This window comes from Athene cunicularia (genome assembly GCF_003259725.1).
Source record: "Athene cunicularia isolate RWA chromosome 2 unlocalized genomic scaffold, athCun1 chr2_part1, whole genome shotgun sequence".
Lineage (NCBI taxonomy): Eukaryota > Metazoa > Chordata > Aves > Strigiformes > Strigidae > Athene > Athene cunicularia.
In genome coordinates, this window is record NW_020799095.1 from 87939664 (window position 1) to 87957358 (window position 17695).

A 17695-nucleotide genomic window follows, 5' to 3' on the forward strand; every position below is an offset into this window, starting at 1 on the left:
TACCCCATGTGGTAATTGCAGCAAGCTGAAGACCTGAAGTTGTTTTGCTGGAAAAAAACAACCATATTAATTTTCCTGACCGCTCTTTGAATTCCCTCAGAGGAAATCACTCCGGTAACACAAAACCAAAAGTAGATCTTTAAAAATATGCAAGTTTGCTTTCCTGCTTAATTAGTAAGTTACTTAACTTTCCTGGATTAACACTAATAACTTCATCAGTACAGAAGCGTGACCCTTTAAATATATGTTCCTTTCCAGACATTGCTTCCTAATTTTAGGGGTTTCATGTTGCTGAAAGTATCTGAACAATCATGTGTGGATATTTTGTAGTCACAAGTATTTGACCATGCTCCAGGAGTGGCGTTTCACGCCCTACTTTGAGCATCGCTGGAGCCAGCTGTCACCCTGGCTCCCTGCAGCAGCGCCAGAATCCTTCTGGCAGGATCACCGAAACTTCGCCTCCCGCCGACCCAGACGAAGGCAGGCAAAATGGATCGCCATGAAATCACACCAGAGACTGACAAAACCCACCAAAATCGTCTCTCCAGCGTCACCGAGGAGGAAGAAGAACAAGATGCAGCTTACACAATTGTGACAGTCCTGGACAAAGTGGCCAACATTGTGGACAGCGTGCAGGCGAGCCAGAAAAGAATAGAGGAGAGGCACAGGGAGATGGAAAACGCCATCAAGACCATACAGATTGACATTTTAAAGCTTTCCCAGGCTCACGGCAATACAGGCTACACAGTGAACAAGTTACTGGAGAAAACCCACAAAGTCAGCTCCACTGTGAAGGAGGTGCGGGCACGTGTGGAGAGGCAGAGCACCAGCGTGCGGAAGGTGGAAGCCAAACAAGAGGAGATGCTGAGGAAAAACAAATTCCGTGTCGTAATCTATCAGGTAACCACACGCCTAATTTCTTGTAGTGCTGTCATTGTGCTACCTCCTTGGTAGCCTCTGGTAGGCATCGGTTAATGAACCAAATGACGTCGTCTGTCCAACATGAGAGTTATTTTATGCTTTCTTTAACATTGAGTTGTGCTCCTCAGTGCCTTTCAGCACGAACCTACTGACGGCAGCACACGCAGTCTATTATTAGTGTTGGTAGGTTTCAGAGCCAGTCGTGTAAGATTAACTGCAGATCAGCAAGAACTATTTGCTGCCTCTCTGAAAGGTAATATGAGGCAGGCCCTGTAAATCTTATCATACAAACCATGCCTGACATTCATCCCTGTTATTTTTTTTTCACTGTATTAAGTAGAAGTTCAAATAGCAAAAGTGTTTTCAGGCTCCCTGGAACACAGACTTTCTTCTAACACTGATTTCAGAACATACAGTTTGTTTAACTTGCAGCATTGCCCAGACTTTTGTACTGCTGACAAATTGGGGCTTTTTTCATTGTCTCAGTCTATAGCAGTATCTACACAAACTAAAGCTCAGACCCACAAACCCTTCATGACAGCAAATAGTCCCCTGCATGCTCTACTTTGGAAATTGGAACTCAACATTGTTCTTCCAATCATACTGGGCAAGCAAATCATATATTTTTGTTCACTGATGTTCTAGGATGTTCATTGTTCTGTTAAATAATTGTGTTTGAAGAGAAGTTTCATGAAACAGCATGGTCTTGCCTACATCCGTGTAAATAGACAGCGTAGACAAGTTTATGGGGTCTGTCAGTTGTTAGTGACTGCTGTGAAACCCATTTTTTTAATAACTCGGTCCTGTATTTGCTGAAACTTCCCAGTTTCCCAAGTCAATAAGAACTGTTTAATCTTTTGCCAGAAGCATAGTGGCTCCTTCATACCATCGAGTGCCCATAGCTTCTTTCAAATTACTCTATTCATCATTAGGTGTTCTTGAAAATACCAGCCCTCATGAGTAACACAGTGTGCCCACATTGCCCAGCCTTACACCCTGGTCTTGCATCTGTTTGTACATAAATAACATTACTTGCAGTGAATGGAGCCGTGTGTTTGACTGAGTATATTCACCACTGTGTACAGCTGACAAATTCTTCTGCATGATCTAGCTTTCTTAACTACTTCATTTTCCACTGCTGGGAAAAAAATAGATTTTAAAAAAAAAAAAAAGAGAGTAAAAGCTGAAGGTAGGAAATGTTACCTCTTTAATATTATGTTAGTAAAATATGCAGCCAAATTGTTCCTCACATTTTCTGACAGTGACATACTGAGGATATTCAGGAGAAAGCATGGGCACAATTTGGCCTATTATTACAATTATTGCAAGCTGCACTATCAGGATGGAATAGAAAACAGGCATTTTCACTTTTTCCTTGCAGATCATTTCCCAGCTAAAAGTAATAAATAGCTCTGACTCTCCTTGTTAATGGCCATTTCATTGATGGGCCTTTACCATAAATGGTTGCAGTGGAATCAATACTTTGAAAATATTTGTTCTTAAAACACTATTCATTACATAATGCAAATTTTTCTCCTTTCAAGACATGAGTTGTTGCTTATTTAAAAATGCAGTAAAATATGGTGCAAATTGATTTACACACGGTTATAAAGAACAGCTGTTGCTATTTTCAGGTATTTCATACAAAGGTGTCTCTCACAAAGCATACTTTCTCTAAGAAACACCTTCAATAGGAGTTTCTGAACTTCCTGCTCATTTTGCTAGACAAGAATGACCTGCACCCTGTTCATATGTTTAATTCTTAGGTGGTACTTTTCAGGAAGGGAAACAGCATTTTTTATGGCTATTTTTCTGTCTTCCTATTGTAGTTGGGAACTGCCAGTGAGAATACGAATGACTTAATCTTTAACTTCCATCCCTTTTGTAGGCCAGATTGAAGAACCTTTTCCCTCATGCATGGAAGAGAAGCAGATATGCTGATCTTCTAGGATCTGGCATGTAACACTTTCTGGAGGAGAACTGCATTGCTCTACAAAAAGTGGAACATGCGAGGTAGCCAAGAGTGTGCTGAAGCTGTAAGGCAGAGGTACACTTGTGAAAGTCTCTTTCACACAAGTGCAGTGATTTTCACATTGTTGATTTACACCAGTATAGGCGTACTGCTGGAGTGCCAAGACCTGAATGACTGATGCTTGGCTATGAGTGGGAGTCTGTTACTAGCTACAGAATCAGCGTACTCCCTTCACTGCATTTTACAATGAGTATAACCAAGTGGTTTACTTTGTGGTTGTGAGTGACAGCTCATCTGTAGTGTGATTCCTTTTTCTGATGAACCATTAGGGACATTGTGATGGACCAATGACCTCTGTGTGTAGCCAGCGCTGAATGTCTATGTGAGTGAGTGCACATGAGTTTTAGTTTTAACTTTTGCCAGAACATTGTCATATGAGGAAAAGGGAAACATCAATTAAATCCTAAAGATTTTCTTTCAAGTGGATAGCTTTGATCTTATCATTGATAGAAGGAGCAGGCAGGTTGAAAAGGATCATTGGCTGGAGGAGATTGTCCCAAGAGACCTCAGCCATGATGAAAAGGGTTGGCAATATCCTCGCATTGAAAGGAGACAAAATGATCATCCATGAACATAATGATTAGGGAAATTGAGAGCATTCATTTTTAAAAGGCCATGTGGTTGAGGAAGAGATTTGGTAGCAGGCAGCTCTCCTCCCCAGGCTGGTTGCATGATTAAAAATGCTAGGTTACTTCAGGGTGTCTAGTGAGGTGTAGTGGAGTACTATGTGCCCTAAAGGGTATAGTAGGGAATGCAAAGTACATTATAGGTTGTGCAGGTCACTGTTCACTTCTGTTCAAGTTAGTCTGAATAACCAGCTGTGAGACCTATCAATTCTCTGCAGTCAAAGAGCATCCAACAATTAAACTCATTCTGGCTAAATTGTTCAGAAATTAATGGGCATTTCTTTTTTTTCCCATCCTGAAAGAACTTGTTTCGTTTGCTTTTCTGCATGTTCTGCAAGTTCCTCTTGGAATGTGAGAATACAAGGACCAGAAAGTCCATGTTATAGTTACTGGTCTTTTCTCTATTGTTACTTTACATAAGCACCATAAACGAATAACAACTTCCTGTGAAGGGATGCATGCATTTGTTTCACTCCCTGCTGTCTGACGTTTAAAATTAGTGGATAGTCATGGTGGACATGTCAGAAACCAAGGTCATGGCTTAACTAGCCTACACAGCCATGTTACAACCAATTTGTTTGCCCTGTGATTGCTCCACAGCGCATACAAGGAGAGGCTAGCAGGAGCAACCTTCCATATGCCACTCATATTATGCATAAATAAATTAAAATATAAGTGGCTTTTTCTGGCCACCATCCCTCTGCAGCATAATGACTTGGACTGTAAAAAGGGTGAGACCAAGATGGAGACAATAATCTGAAAATCTGAAGTGGAAGCACTTCCATCTGAAGTGGCTGTAAAAGTCAGGGTGTCATGAGATGAGGTTGCAAACACAGACTCTGAAAGACCTGGTGCACGAACTTACTGTCTATCAACATGCAGTTTTAATACAACTATTCTGAGAAAAACCTGAGAGTAACCGTGACATGAAAGACAGCAAATATAACACTTCTATTTAAATGAAGACAAAGAGAATGATCTGAACCATTGCCATTCATCTGATGGCATAAGAATGGCAGACTCAAAAGGGCTTTGCAGAACAGAATCATTAGTACCATGGAATTAAATAGCTCACCAAGAGCAGATTGTACTAGGTAACTCATATTTGATAATATTTCTATTTCACAGAAACATGAGAGGTCTTATCATTTCTCATTTCTGTGTACCTGGTATCTTGCCTTATAATGGATAATCTGGAAAAACAACAGATGATAGTGGATTGTGTTGAAATGGGAAGTAAGGCTTGTAATGTGTTTCTAAAAGTGTTTGCTTCTAAGACCTTCTTTGTCAACTGTGTAATATTTTCATTAAAGATCTTGGCACAGAAAAGGCTTGAGTACTAATAAAATATTCTCAAAATGAGGAGCTGTCAGTCAAGAGAAAGAAGTATAGACAAGAAACCAAATTCTCTTTAGAGCTGGAGTAATGCTAATTTAAGTGTACACAGTATTAATTCCTGTACTTTTAGCAGAAGCCCTTATTATTAGTTTGTCTTCTGAGGCCCCATGGTTTGGAAAGGACAGAAAATAGCATGTTAATTGCTCACAAGATGACTGAGAGCCCACTTGATGTTGTGGTTCTTTAAAATGTTCAATGCAGGCATGAAAGGCTTCAGGCATGATATTTCCAGAAGTGATAGAGACACCCAGTGCCCTTGCCCAAAACCCAGAGCCCACCTGGACTACCACAGACAGCTCTGATCACTCCTGTTGAAGTAAGTTGTGTTCAAACTGAAGAGGTTCGGAAAACAGCTACCAGGCTGATCAGAGGAATGGGAATCCCTGGTATGTGACAGGAGACCATGAGGTCCTAGCTTGGTTTCCAGCAAGAAAAGAAGCTAAGAGAGGTTGTGGCTGTCATTTATACATAGAGTGGGGCACAGATGAGGAGTCCGGTAAAGACCATCAGCAAAATTATGAAGTAGGTGTAAACTGTCCATGAGTCATCTCAGGTCAGAAACCAGAAATGGATTCTTAGTCCTAGAGACATGAGGGTCCGGACAGAGCCTTCTGCTAGAACACATAGGGAGAGAAGAAAACCTAAATTGCTGCTAAAGTAGAGTCTGAAAGCATAATGAAAAAAAAAAAAAAAAAGGCATAGGTTGACTACCTGTGACAGCAGAGCACTGGCCTCAGACACAGGGGCCTCAGCAGCCCAGTGGCACATGGGCTTTGTTGGAGTCTTGTGGCATAAACCTTATAAATATTTTTACAGCTGGGACAGGTAATTGCCTTCGTGAAGATTACTGTGAATAAAAGTAACCCAACAGTTGTGTCAGAGTGTAGCAAGGGTCCTTTGTTTGAAGTGTCAAGCCTGGTCCTTCAGTTCAAAGCACGGAGCTGGCCTCGTGCTGTGCAGCCAGCCACTGGCGGCGTGGCAGAGCCAGCACTCAAGTACCGCAGGCAGCCAAGAAGATCAGAAATTATCCGTGAGTTTTAGAAAAAAAACCAACCACTTTCAACCTGCTAAAGAAAAACTGTATTTCTAGTGACATGTTCACAAGAAGGGAAAGGGAAATTTTAAAAATATTGAAAAGCAGCTGTTGGGCCATTTCTGTGTTCCTAAAATGAAATATTGTTGCATATTTCATGGGATTGCATTCACAGCAGAGTATAAACTTGACTCTACACCATTTGATCCTCTGTAACTGGAGTCCCCAGACCTGTTCCTTTGTGATGATCCTCACAAGGGACAGGCTGTCATCATCTCAGGGCTGTCATTGATTTTCTCCACTTATTAACATTGAGTGGTGGAAACAATTGATCTTAATTTATATTTACACTGGATGCGGTTGTTCAGGACTTTGCAGTTGTTGGCCTGCAAGCCAGCAGAAAAGCATAGCTACACCATGAGCCTTCTTTGTCATGCCTCTAGCACCACCCTAGAGGCTGCCTGGAATGATTTATTGACAGGAGTTGTGGCAGGCTGCTGTGGGCACACACGTATCTTCAGCAATACCCTTCATGCCCAGGGCCCAGATTCAGGAATGGACTTGTCTGGGGACATGCAGTTGGGATTTATATTCTACTGAAGATAGCTGAACCTTGCAATTATTCCTTTAGCACGGGAATAAAGTTGGACAAAACAGTGCAGGCACAGATGTGAGGAATATGTGAAGTAATACTAGACATCAGTTACGCAGACATTTGTACTTTTGGCCTGTATACTCCCTTCAAGCGAGCAGAGAGAAATGTATCGAGCCTCATTCACTCAACCTATTGTAGACATCTACTTCTGGACACAGTTTCTTCTTTATAAGTACCTGTTCTCTCCACTTAGTTGAAAGGGTGCCCAGAAGTGAGTTCGTATGGAGACATGGTTGCTTGGACAAGATGAGTTCAGTAGCTGCTGATGGCTGGCTGGGTTTCACTTGAGAGCACTCCCCTGTTTTAGCTAGCTTGCAAGAGCAGTCATCTTGTGATGAATGAATGAATCAAAACGTTACCAAACATATTTTTTTGTCTTACCACACCTTGTGATCGCTCTTTGTCCTCCCGTGACAAAGGGTTGGTATCTACAGGTAAATTGGAAGTGAGAAATTTCACCAGTTTGATTGCAAAACTATGGACTGATGTGCAGAGCTATTCCCTAGGCTAGCTCCATAATACAGTAGCAAATGAAAGAGAGGGTGAAGCTTTAATTTTCCCCTGGAGCTTCAGTAGTCCTTTTTATACAGCATGTGGTGGCCTGGAGCCAAGGGCTTCTCTGAGTGATGTGGTTTAACTGGGACCGCTTGCTCATTGTCTGTAGCTTGCTGCAGTCAGATAATGAGAGAATGAGCTGGGTTTCTTTATAGCCATTGGATGCTCCTGGTTGAATTAATGAATTTCTGTCAGAATTTAAAGAAAAGGGTTGTGTATTAGGCTTCACAAAAGAGAAATGAGGGGGGTTGACCATTCTGGCCTGGTTGCCTTTTCATTACATTAAAATAATTCTAAATACAAGCAACAGCACTTGGCCACAAAATGTTACGTGCTAAAGTGTTTGTTTTCTATCTACTTTACTTGATAAAATCCCTTAGGTCTCTTTTAAAAATAATCCTATTTCTCTTTCATCTGACCAGCTTTCCGGCCCAATGGCAGAGATTTTGAAAGGGAATATTTGCAGAAAAAAACGAAGAGATTGCTTGAGATTTATAAGACTTCACTCTTATCTGTTAGAATATGAGTAAAAGTACTGAATGATTTGTAATTGGTAATTCATCAGCGGTTTCGTATTGATTTAGAGAGCAATTTCAAGGAGATGTTTTAGCGATTTACCTCAGCTGCCAGTTTGAATAACAAATCATTCATTTAACATGCAAATTTCTATGATTTTTTTTTAAACATTGTGGCGATGCAGTTTCCTGCCCATACGCTGCCAGTCATTTGCATCACCAGTTGTCATAGACACGGCAGCAGCACCAGACCAGGCACTGGGTGGCCTTCGACCATTTTGCTGCTTCACGCTCTTGCTTCAGAATTGTCAGGTGATCACCAGTCCCATCTGTGCTTATGTTAATCATCATCTGCACCTTTCCTGCCGCACGTCCCGAGGCTGAAAGATCATTTGCCATGACCTTTTCCCTGTGCAATACAATGACTCCAAGATATGGAGATTCATCTGTCTTTCCTCCCTATTTATGCTGTGAGCAGTTTCTTCAGGAGCACTTTGAGTCCTGATTTTACATATCTATACACAATATATAATTTCACATACATAATATTTTATATATATATTATATAATCTAATTATTATTTATTTTTATTATATATATTATTTATTATATATATTATTTATTATATATTATATATAATCTAATTATTTATTTATACTATATATATAATCTAATTATTTATTTGGTCATTCTGTTTTTCTCTGCTAATGTTTTTTGTATAAAGTTTTGTTCTGCTAAAATTTTAATTGAACTTACATAATAGTTGAGAGCTGTTAACATTTGCCTTTATTAAAGCTTGTTAGTTACACTCTGAAGCTGTGTGAAAAGAGAAAGAAAACTGGTTTATAGTGTTTCTAGCATATATTTACACGTAAGACAATTTATTAACTTTTTTTCTCCTTGCCAACTCTAGAAGCCCAGTCTGGGCTTTGAAATACAAACCCAGAACATGTGTGCCAAAAAACATAAAAGGAGAAGGGGAGTAAAGCTCATGAACTGGCCACATCTATTAAAATGCCCTCATGGCTCATTATTTTTTATTTTTAAATGGTGTTATAATAAAATTATTACTGAGATTATCATTAAAAGTGTTAATGTACTTAAAGCTTAAGTATTGTTCAGTGACACTATGTCACTGCTTCATCTAGCAAATCCTGTGAACTCTAAATTATCAACATAACTTTTCTTAATGAAAATACTACAACTGCTGCTATTAATTATTGATCCCAGCTGTGCTTACAAAGATAAAGAGTGGAGATTTAGCTAATAAGTTTGTGAGGGAATTTTTTTTTAATAACCTTTTTTCTTTGCCAAACCTCACTGACCACGCTGAAGGCATGACATTCCTCTTCCAGCAGCCCCCTTGGCTTATTTGCTCCTTAGTTCGGCAGTAAGTGAAAGGTGCTATTAGAGCCGACTTGATCTTTGCCAGGACACCACTGCAGCAAAATACCTGAGACATTACTAAACAATTTGATCTGCCATTTCCCTCCTTTCCCTGCCCAGAGATGAGAAGAGCCTGACTGTGCAGGCAGGGTTATCAAGTAGGCACGTTTTGAGGAAGTCTCCTTTCCCCTGCAGTTTTCAATCATCTGAGCATCGCCACCTCAAGAGTCTCATAACATTAATTAGGGGTATTGCCACATTTAAGATTATTTACCTACTGTCTTTTAAGATTTCTGTGAGGTGAAAAAGAGTCAGTACCTTATGCTTTGCGTAGTATAAGGAGCAAGTGCATTGTTAGACTTCCTTCATAAATGCCTTGTTATATCCTATGGGGAGAAAACTGCTACTGCTGTAATCCCTTCCTTCAGATCAGGAGATGCCGGCAGTGCCTGCAAACTGGCCAGCACCCTTGCACGTGGGTCAGGGCAGCCAGAATTTTGGCAGCAGCAGAAAAGTTTGCAGAGTGAAAGGAGTGTGTGAAGGACACAGACCATGTCCCTCTGAAAATTTTGTAATTGTGCATTGAAGTGAAATGGGATGGCAATGATGGAGTCAGACTTTCTTGGCAAGCCAGTATTAGAAACATCTGGGTTTCAATATTCACTGTCCCCGGAGCTATCCATTCAAATCAATGCCACGCTAGCCACCTTCACCAAAGCTGAGGTTTACTCGTGTTTACTTTGTATTCAGCCAGGGTCTTAAAAACTCAAACTTCCTTGGATAGGTGTATTTGAGAAGTTAAATACTCAAAAACTAGGAAAAGACGAAGTTCAGGTTTAAAGTGCTTTCTTAGCAAGCTTACTGTGCCAGGGGCATCACCAGCCACTCCTGAATTGTACAATCGTTCTATTATGATGTTATACCTTTGTTTCTTAATGTTGTTTCTTAAGCAGTAGATCTAACTAACCTTACAGCTTTGTAGTCTCTGTATTTCTCTTCCTGCCTGGCTGAACTGCAAAGGTCTCCAGGCTTTTCCTTTATTATTCGAGCAATGCCTTCAGTCCTTCCTCTGCTCCCACAGAACCTGAAGTTTTTCTTCTTACAGACTTCATTTCCTTCCACACACATTATTTTTTTCCAAAATATTTCCATTTTCAACAACACACTATCTAATCTGACTCCCTTCTCCCCTCTGCCTTCCTACCCCCATTCATAAGACACACCCCTTCTTCTCAGCATCCCCATCACCTGCTGAAAACGTCGAGTCCAAGTCTACAAGCAAGGTACCTGAGCCATGGTGTGTTTGCTCAGGACAGACATCAGCTGGGAGGACAGACAAGATGACTCACAACACAGCCAGGTCCTCAGCAGAGAGCTTATTTCTTTGTGTCTGAGCTCAGCTCCATTCTCAAATTGGTGGAAAATGCCCAAATGTTTAGGTGTTAGTGGAGAGGCTGTGTAAGGGTGAGAAGATGGGAATTGCATAATGTAAGCATATATGCTACACTTTTTGTACAAAAACAAGACAACTTCCAAATAGACTGCTTATATGACTGATTTCCTGACTTTTTCTTGGAGAAGGAAACAAAATTTCTGTTTTCAAAGGTCCAGGTGTATTTCCAGTGTGTTGAGTGGTGGACTAACTTGTCAGGAGATTATGGCCAACAAGCATACCAGGACCAGTGTGACCACCCCCTGCAGGGTGCACCCTCTCCAAGTGTTCCATCTAGGAAGAGTGATGAAAGGGAATGGGAACGATCAGCTTCCACAGATTTGTTTCTTGGTTTCTGGTTCTGGTATGTGCATGTCATTGTTTTTTGCCAGTAGGCAGGGCAAGCAGAGTACATGTCCTTTGTATTAACCAATCTACAGGCCGTATCATTGCATTCCTTTTTCCTCAAGAACGTGTGTTAAAAATACCTGACTGTTTGGTACCAGCTTTTACTGTGAAATAATCTCCTGTCCTCATTTTATTTGAGCACTTACAAATTTAGCTTAAAGATCCTCCCTTACATCCCGTGAGGTGGGGGTGGCAGATCAGAGTCCTTCCTGGCAAGAAAGCTCTCCTACTGAGCCTAAATCCCTGTATTTTTATTATGAAACCTCCCTAACACACTAGCCAGTTTCACTAATGCTTTCCACTTTGGTAACACCTTCCATCCAGCAATCTTGAGAGGAGATAGAAACTCACACTAATTTTTAACCTTGCAACATCTGATTCTGCAAGGTGCATGCAGAAACCAAGGAAAAGGAGAAAAATCTGAGATTTGGCAAAGATCGTTCTCAGAGTCTGTAGCAGAATGAAAAATCTTCCTAATGATCTACAGCTCTAGTTTCTGTGTCTCACCCACAAGGCCTTCATCTCACATGTTACTGTTCATAAGTCTTAATGCTAACACATGTATGACAGTTAAAGTGCTCTCTTCTTTAGCTAATAGACTCTAAAGCTAAATACAATAAAAATGTGGTAAACATTTGACAAAAAGTACAGAAAAAATCGTTCTTCTTTTGTAGGAAGACAGCTTAAATATTGCAGAGAAAATAGTCTCTCTGTCTTCTCTCTTTTTAAAAAGTAATCTTCATATGAACAGCATACCCTATTCACCATATTGTATTCATTTCTGTTACGTACTGAAATTTCAGAATAGTCATTCTGGAAACATTTTTGTTACCATTTCAGCTGAAGGAATAGGCTATAATTTACAAACTTTGAGGAATTATTATCCAGCTGTGTTTTAGTTCATTTTCAGAAAAGAAGGGATTATGTTTATATATAGAAGTCTTTATATAATTAATGTTAATTTGCACATGTTAATGAAGATGATTATTAGCAAAGCATTGTAGTTTTGTTCCTGCTGATTTTGACAGATGAGTTGAATAACATTCTGCTGTAATCAATGCAACATAGCTCATCCCTATTTTTTCTAAGCATTAACAACTATTTTACTACAGGGTTTTTAAATGAAGCCAAGGCACGATGACAGACTCTTAAGTGGGTTTTATCTGCCAAATAGCTTAATGTAATTTATTTTATGTATTGCTAGTACTCTGTAAAATAACATTAAACATGACTTGCTACTAATGAGTCACTGTGAAAAATGATAGACGTCTTTTTGGCCGGAAACCAGTTCACAGCATAATATTCAGTAAATTGGACCCATTCTTCACGGGTTCACAACTTCTAATATCTCGCTATTGTCTGCATGAAGATAATAATACTAAGGGTAGAGCCCAGACACTATCATGCTTCAGGAATCAGCTGAAGTAGTTAGTACTAATGGGAAATAGCTTGGAGGAGTTTTATATAGCTGTTGTACCTGTCCGCACCCTAAAGGGTTGCTCCTCCTGGGAGAAGACCACATGCACATAAATAGCTAGTAGGAAAAAATGGGCTGGCACTGTCCATCTCAGACACCTCCCACAAGTTATGAGTTTTCTACTCTGCATACACTAGTACTTGTAGATACAAGTGACTCACTGACACCAAGCCACAAATTTGTAATGTCCATGCAGACAGCGGTCTTCAGATCAGGTGATCAGCTCTCTTAGGAGATTCTCCCTGTTCTGATAAATCCTTCCACTACTGCAAGCTTTTTTTTCCTTTTTTTGCATGTCCTTAACCACTAAGTGATTCTTGGTAAATTATTTGTTTACAGAATCACAGAATCATCTAGGTTGGAAAAGACCTTGAAGATCATCCAGTCCAACCATTAACCTAACACTGACAGTTCCCAACTACACCATATCCCTCAGTACTACTATGTCAAATAGCACTTTACTGTGGACAGCTTTCGGAAATCTTCTGTGCCTTTGAGTTTCGAGCCTCTAGCAGTCTGTCCTTGGAGAGGCTGTATAAATTCCTAGTGCTAAGATATCTAGGATAGTCACCACTTCCAAGCATGAAGCTAATACATATCATATGTAAAATATAAATATGCAATACTGCGCGCTCATACAGGCCATCAAACTCACCACAGGAGACAGAGGTGCTTGCTCAGAGTCATTCATATGTTTCCAGATGGAACAAGTCAAGTTCACCTCAGCAATGCTGCAGGTACTGAGTGAATTGTATGGAACTGGATTTACTGAATAACATCTCATTCCTTTACTGACTTTTTCCACTTATGGAGCCAGCACATGTAAGTGAGTATGTTGGGGTTCATCCCCTTCTGTGCTGCAACAGAAATATTTGTTAAGTTCCAGTTAGTCAAAAATGTGCAATTGTCTTGGTGACAGTAAGGACTGAAGCTATGGGTATCATTCGGGCACTGATTTGGAAAGTGTACAGCTGACACAAGCACAAAAGCCTCTTGTAGACATCATTTACAGGCTGTCTACTTTTATTGGTGAGGAATAAGGGATCTAGGTCCAATTTCAGAGAAGCAGAAAAGCTTAAAAAAAAAAAAAAAATTAACTAGATAAGTGTACTCTGAAAACCATTAGAGATCAGCATACATAGGACCATGGCATTCATTACCTTCAGGTAGAACCACACTGAAAAGAAATCTTTAATCAGGTGTAATGACTTTACAGAACTTGGCAAAGGTTTCTTCTGCTGTTTGTATTCTGTATAGATGACATACAATGGTACAAGCCTATGTTACTTTGTTAAAATATATTTCAGTTAGCATGAACTAACTACAAGGCAACAAACAAAATGCTTGAATCACCATGCTTTTAAAAAACACTTGCTGGAAGATGATTCTCTGCTTTCATTCACAGGAGGAAACCGAGTGTCCTTCATCTCTCTCTGTTATCAAAGAGAGGACAGCAGGTGAAACTCTAGAGGATGATTTCTTCTCACCTGATGATCTGTCTTCTGATGAAGAATATTATATCGAAGAAAGCAAAGCAACTCAGTTCAAAAAATCAGGCATGAGGCGCATAGATGATATCAAAAAGGCATTTACAAGGGAAAATATCCAAAAGACAAGACAAAATTTTGGCAAAAAGGTGAACAGGCTTCGAACTAGAATAGTGACCCCTGAGAGGAGAGAGAGGATCAGGCAGTCAGGAGAAAGACTGAAGCAGTCTGGGATAAGGATCAAGAAGACCATTTCACAAGCTGCCCCAACGAAGGAGACTTTCAAGATCCATAAAAAAAATAAAGAACGAACAGGAGCTGAAGGTCAGGAAGGGATCCAGGAAGCCGGCATGCACATCACCTCTGAGCTCGCAGCAGCAGAGCCCTTCACTGAAGAAATCTCTTACACAGAAGTGATCACTAAGGTAAAGAAAGACAAGAATAGCGCAACAAAAGGTGCTTCCCAGGCAACTGAAAAAGCAGTTACAATCCCAGAAGCCATTCTTAAGCAGGAAGGAAAAGAAGGAGGAGGTGACGATGTCCCTTTGCTAGACTTAAAGCAATCGGTATAAGGAATCAATTAGCAAACACACCATACTATCCTTACTGAATAAGAGATAGCACAGTAGATATTTACTCAGCTTTAGAATAATGTGTGAGTTTGTGTTATATCACAAAACATGTGTTGGTGGTGTTCTATCATTTACACGGGTGTCTGTAGTGTTGTCTTCCTGACAAAAGCCAAGCCATGCAAACTGAATGACGGGGCTCCCCCTCTGTCTTGCGGTGTGACAATAGCTATCACTAACCCCAATGGAACTCACATGTCAAAGGGAGGTGGAAACCTGCTGTATTTTCAAAGACTGATTTAGCAGTCACTTTACAGCCTAATCACTCTCTTTAGTTGTATGTACAACAGTATAGAAACATTTTCCATTATCTTATGCCAACTCTTCTAATCAGAAAACAATAACAAAGCTATTACTTCATATTAGGAAGAGAAGGAACTATGAAAAATGTCCATTCAGCAATACAAATCTTTTCATTCAAGGGCCCTCACTGAAACAGCAGAAGGAGGAAATTCCTGCTTTAGCCAGGGTGTAACAAAATGTGGCAGGAATAATAGGGTTTTGAGTAAATTGTGCTCTCAGTGGAAAAAAAGGAGGTCCTGAAATGACCAAAGATTATTTCCAGAGTTCTGGAAGAGGAAGGTTTAATGTATGTAGACAATACATTTTCTGCACTTATGGAGTAAGAATAAAAAAGCAGATGACACATTAAATATGGAATAGCAGGAGGAGAAGAGAATGAGGTGTTGTATTCATGTTATGGAAAGACAATTGTGAAAAAGGCAAGGGTATGAAGCAGTAAAAGAGGAATAAAATTAATGCATAGGTTCTGGATAAATAGAGAAAAATATTAGAAAATTGTAACTGAAGTTTCATCAAGATCCTTTAAAGAATTGTTACTCTATCCAGAGGATCATAGGGCTCATGAACATAACTGACCAGACAAGGGAATTGTTTTCTTTTCCATTCTCTGTGCTTTTCCTGAGCTTCACTGCGATTAGAATCTATTCTGCAAAGCTGCTGAAGTACAGGCCAATCCATAACCCAATTCTTTGTTTCCTATCATCATCGTTATCGACCAGCCACAGCCTCAGGGATTATGAGACAGACACCCTTTGGAGTATGGAATGCTGTTACAGGAGCCAGTGCCCTGACATCAGCTATGTTTGTAAACACGGCCGCTATGCTGACACGGGGTGCAGGACTGTATTGCTCTCTTCATTCTTAATCAGAGTTGCCTTCAAAGCACTTACCTAAAGCAATGTTAGCCATTAATATCTGTGTGAAACTTGTACAATATTGTCAAAAGCTGTATGATTGTATTTAATATCTCAGATTCGTTCTAACAGCAGAGCATAACTTGGTTATCTATATACATTGTTTGAGGACTCCCAGCTAATTGTTAATCTATAATTTAAATATAATGACTTTGATTTCAAATATTCTGCCTGCCAGTTCTTTCATTTAGTCTGGTGTACATCACATTTGAAGTGAAATATCTTTAGCAATAGTAACTAGGGAACACTGCTTGGGAAAGGTCAATGTTATACTATGTCAATGACATTTCAAATCAAATTAATGTTGTCAGATTGAAAGCAGCAACTCCACTGAATGGAAGGGCAGGATAGGGCAACAGAGGGAGACAGGGAGGGGAAGACATTTCTTTCAACAATAAATTGTACATCTCTGCTGTACTGTAATTACATGCAAAAAGAAAAAAAAAAAAAGGTTTGCTTATAGTACAGAACAGAGGGTTTGCTTGGTTGGATTTTTACTAGTTATAGGAAGACTTTCCTGGAACCAGGCAACTGTATGTTCTTCTTCCAGTTCTGTGTAAAACTCTAGCTATCTTCAGTGAAACACGGTGATTTGTCAGGTTCTTCTGTAATATGACCTGCATTCTGTTCTGCAAGATTTTACATTTTCCTAAACTAACAAACAGGGGTTTAGTTATTGAAATGAAAATGTCAAAGTTCAAAGAAGCTATTTCTTTGCAGAACACTAAGTGCTAGACCATAATTGCCTATAGATTTTCTTTATATTGCATTTAATTTTCTCATTTTACTTGACAAAGAAAGGAAGCGATACAGTTTCCATGGAGGTTATCATGTAGCACCACACCTCTATCAGATATGTATTTTTAGTTTATTTCTAACTTCAACTGTTCAGACGATGATTTGTTTTCATAGCAAGTAGTGAGTTCTTTAGGTGTGCAAAGTATTTCAACACACACTCTTCATTTTAAGTTATTACTGATGTTACTGACTTGAATTTTACATGTACCAAGAAATCAAAGTTAATTTACTCCACATCTCATACAAGTAGAGGATGGGGAGAACGCTGTGGGTTACAACTTCAATTTCCATACAACAGCACAGCCTTTTCCTGCTTGAAGTCCTCCTTATCTTTTTCATAATTTCCAAAAGCAATGATTTTGAAGCCCAATCCTTCACCCTTCTTTGAAACAAAATTCTCAATGAAATCGGTTGATGTACAGCTGTACTGCAGCGAGGCCTGGTGTATATTTTTTGAACAGGTGGCTTCACTCGGTAAGATAATCTTGCCCGCACTTCATGTGAAACAAGTGGCTCCTCCTGGCTCAGAGGGAGAAAGGGATCCTGTCCCTGTCTCCTCTATCTTCCAAGAACAAATCTGGCACTTTCTGCTAGGTTGTGGGTGGGAGTGTGAATATCAAACTTCCTCACAGAAAGAGACCTGCAATTGCTAACTGCAGAGTAAAACTGGTTATGAAAAAGGATTAACTACTTTCTTAGACACCCGCTGCATAGAAATTGAAGCGTTTATACAAAAATTGGAAGTGTTTACAAGGAGAAAAAAAGTGATTAACAAAGCACTCACTGCAAGTCCTTCTTTCATAACAACCAACTGATTTCTTTTGCTTTGAATTCGTGGTAGTGAAAAAAGCCAAATACATTTTCTGCCAATAGCTGCCTATTAAAAGAGAAGTAGCAGTTGCCCTTCAATTACAGGGTAGATAGCAATGGTAGTAACAAACAAAAATTACTTCAACCATTTCAGGTGGATTTACTCCCAGAAATGGCCTACACTGTATCTTCTACCTTTTTTTTTTTTCTTTTTTTTTTTTTACCTAAACTGATGCAAAATACAGAATAAAAAGCAGTTTAAAGGTTTGAGTTTACAGGATTCAGGCACTAATGCCAATGGAGCAAATACTAATAG

At 39.7% G+C, this 17695-nt stretch overlaps 1 protein-coding gene across 1 annotated transcript; it reads left to right on the top strand.

Moving 5' to 3' along the window:
- Positions 1-145: 145 nt before the first annotated feature.
- On the top strand, positions 146-15934 carry CAVIN4 (caveolae associated protein 4). Its single transcript, XM_026843025.1, has 2 exons — positions 146-900; positions 13844-15934. The coding sequence occupies exons 1-2, from the start codon at positions 490-492 to the stop codon at positions 14495-14497; spliced, it is 1065 nt and encodes a 354-aa protein (XP_026698826.1). The 5' UTR covers positions 146-489; the 3' UTR covers positions 14498-15934.
- The last annotated feature ends 1761 nt before the right edge of the window (positions 15935-17695 follow it).

Coding starts and splice junctions, on each gene's coding strand:
- CAVIN4 (XM_026843025.1), top strand. CDS start 490: ATGGATCGCCATGAAATCACACCAGAGACTGACAAAACCCACCAAAAT. Junction 901..13,843: donor TCCGTGTCGTAATCTATCAG/GTAACCACACGC, acceptor TTTCATTCACAG/GAGGAAACCGAGTGTCCTTC.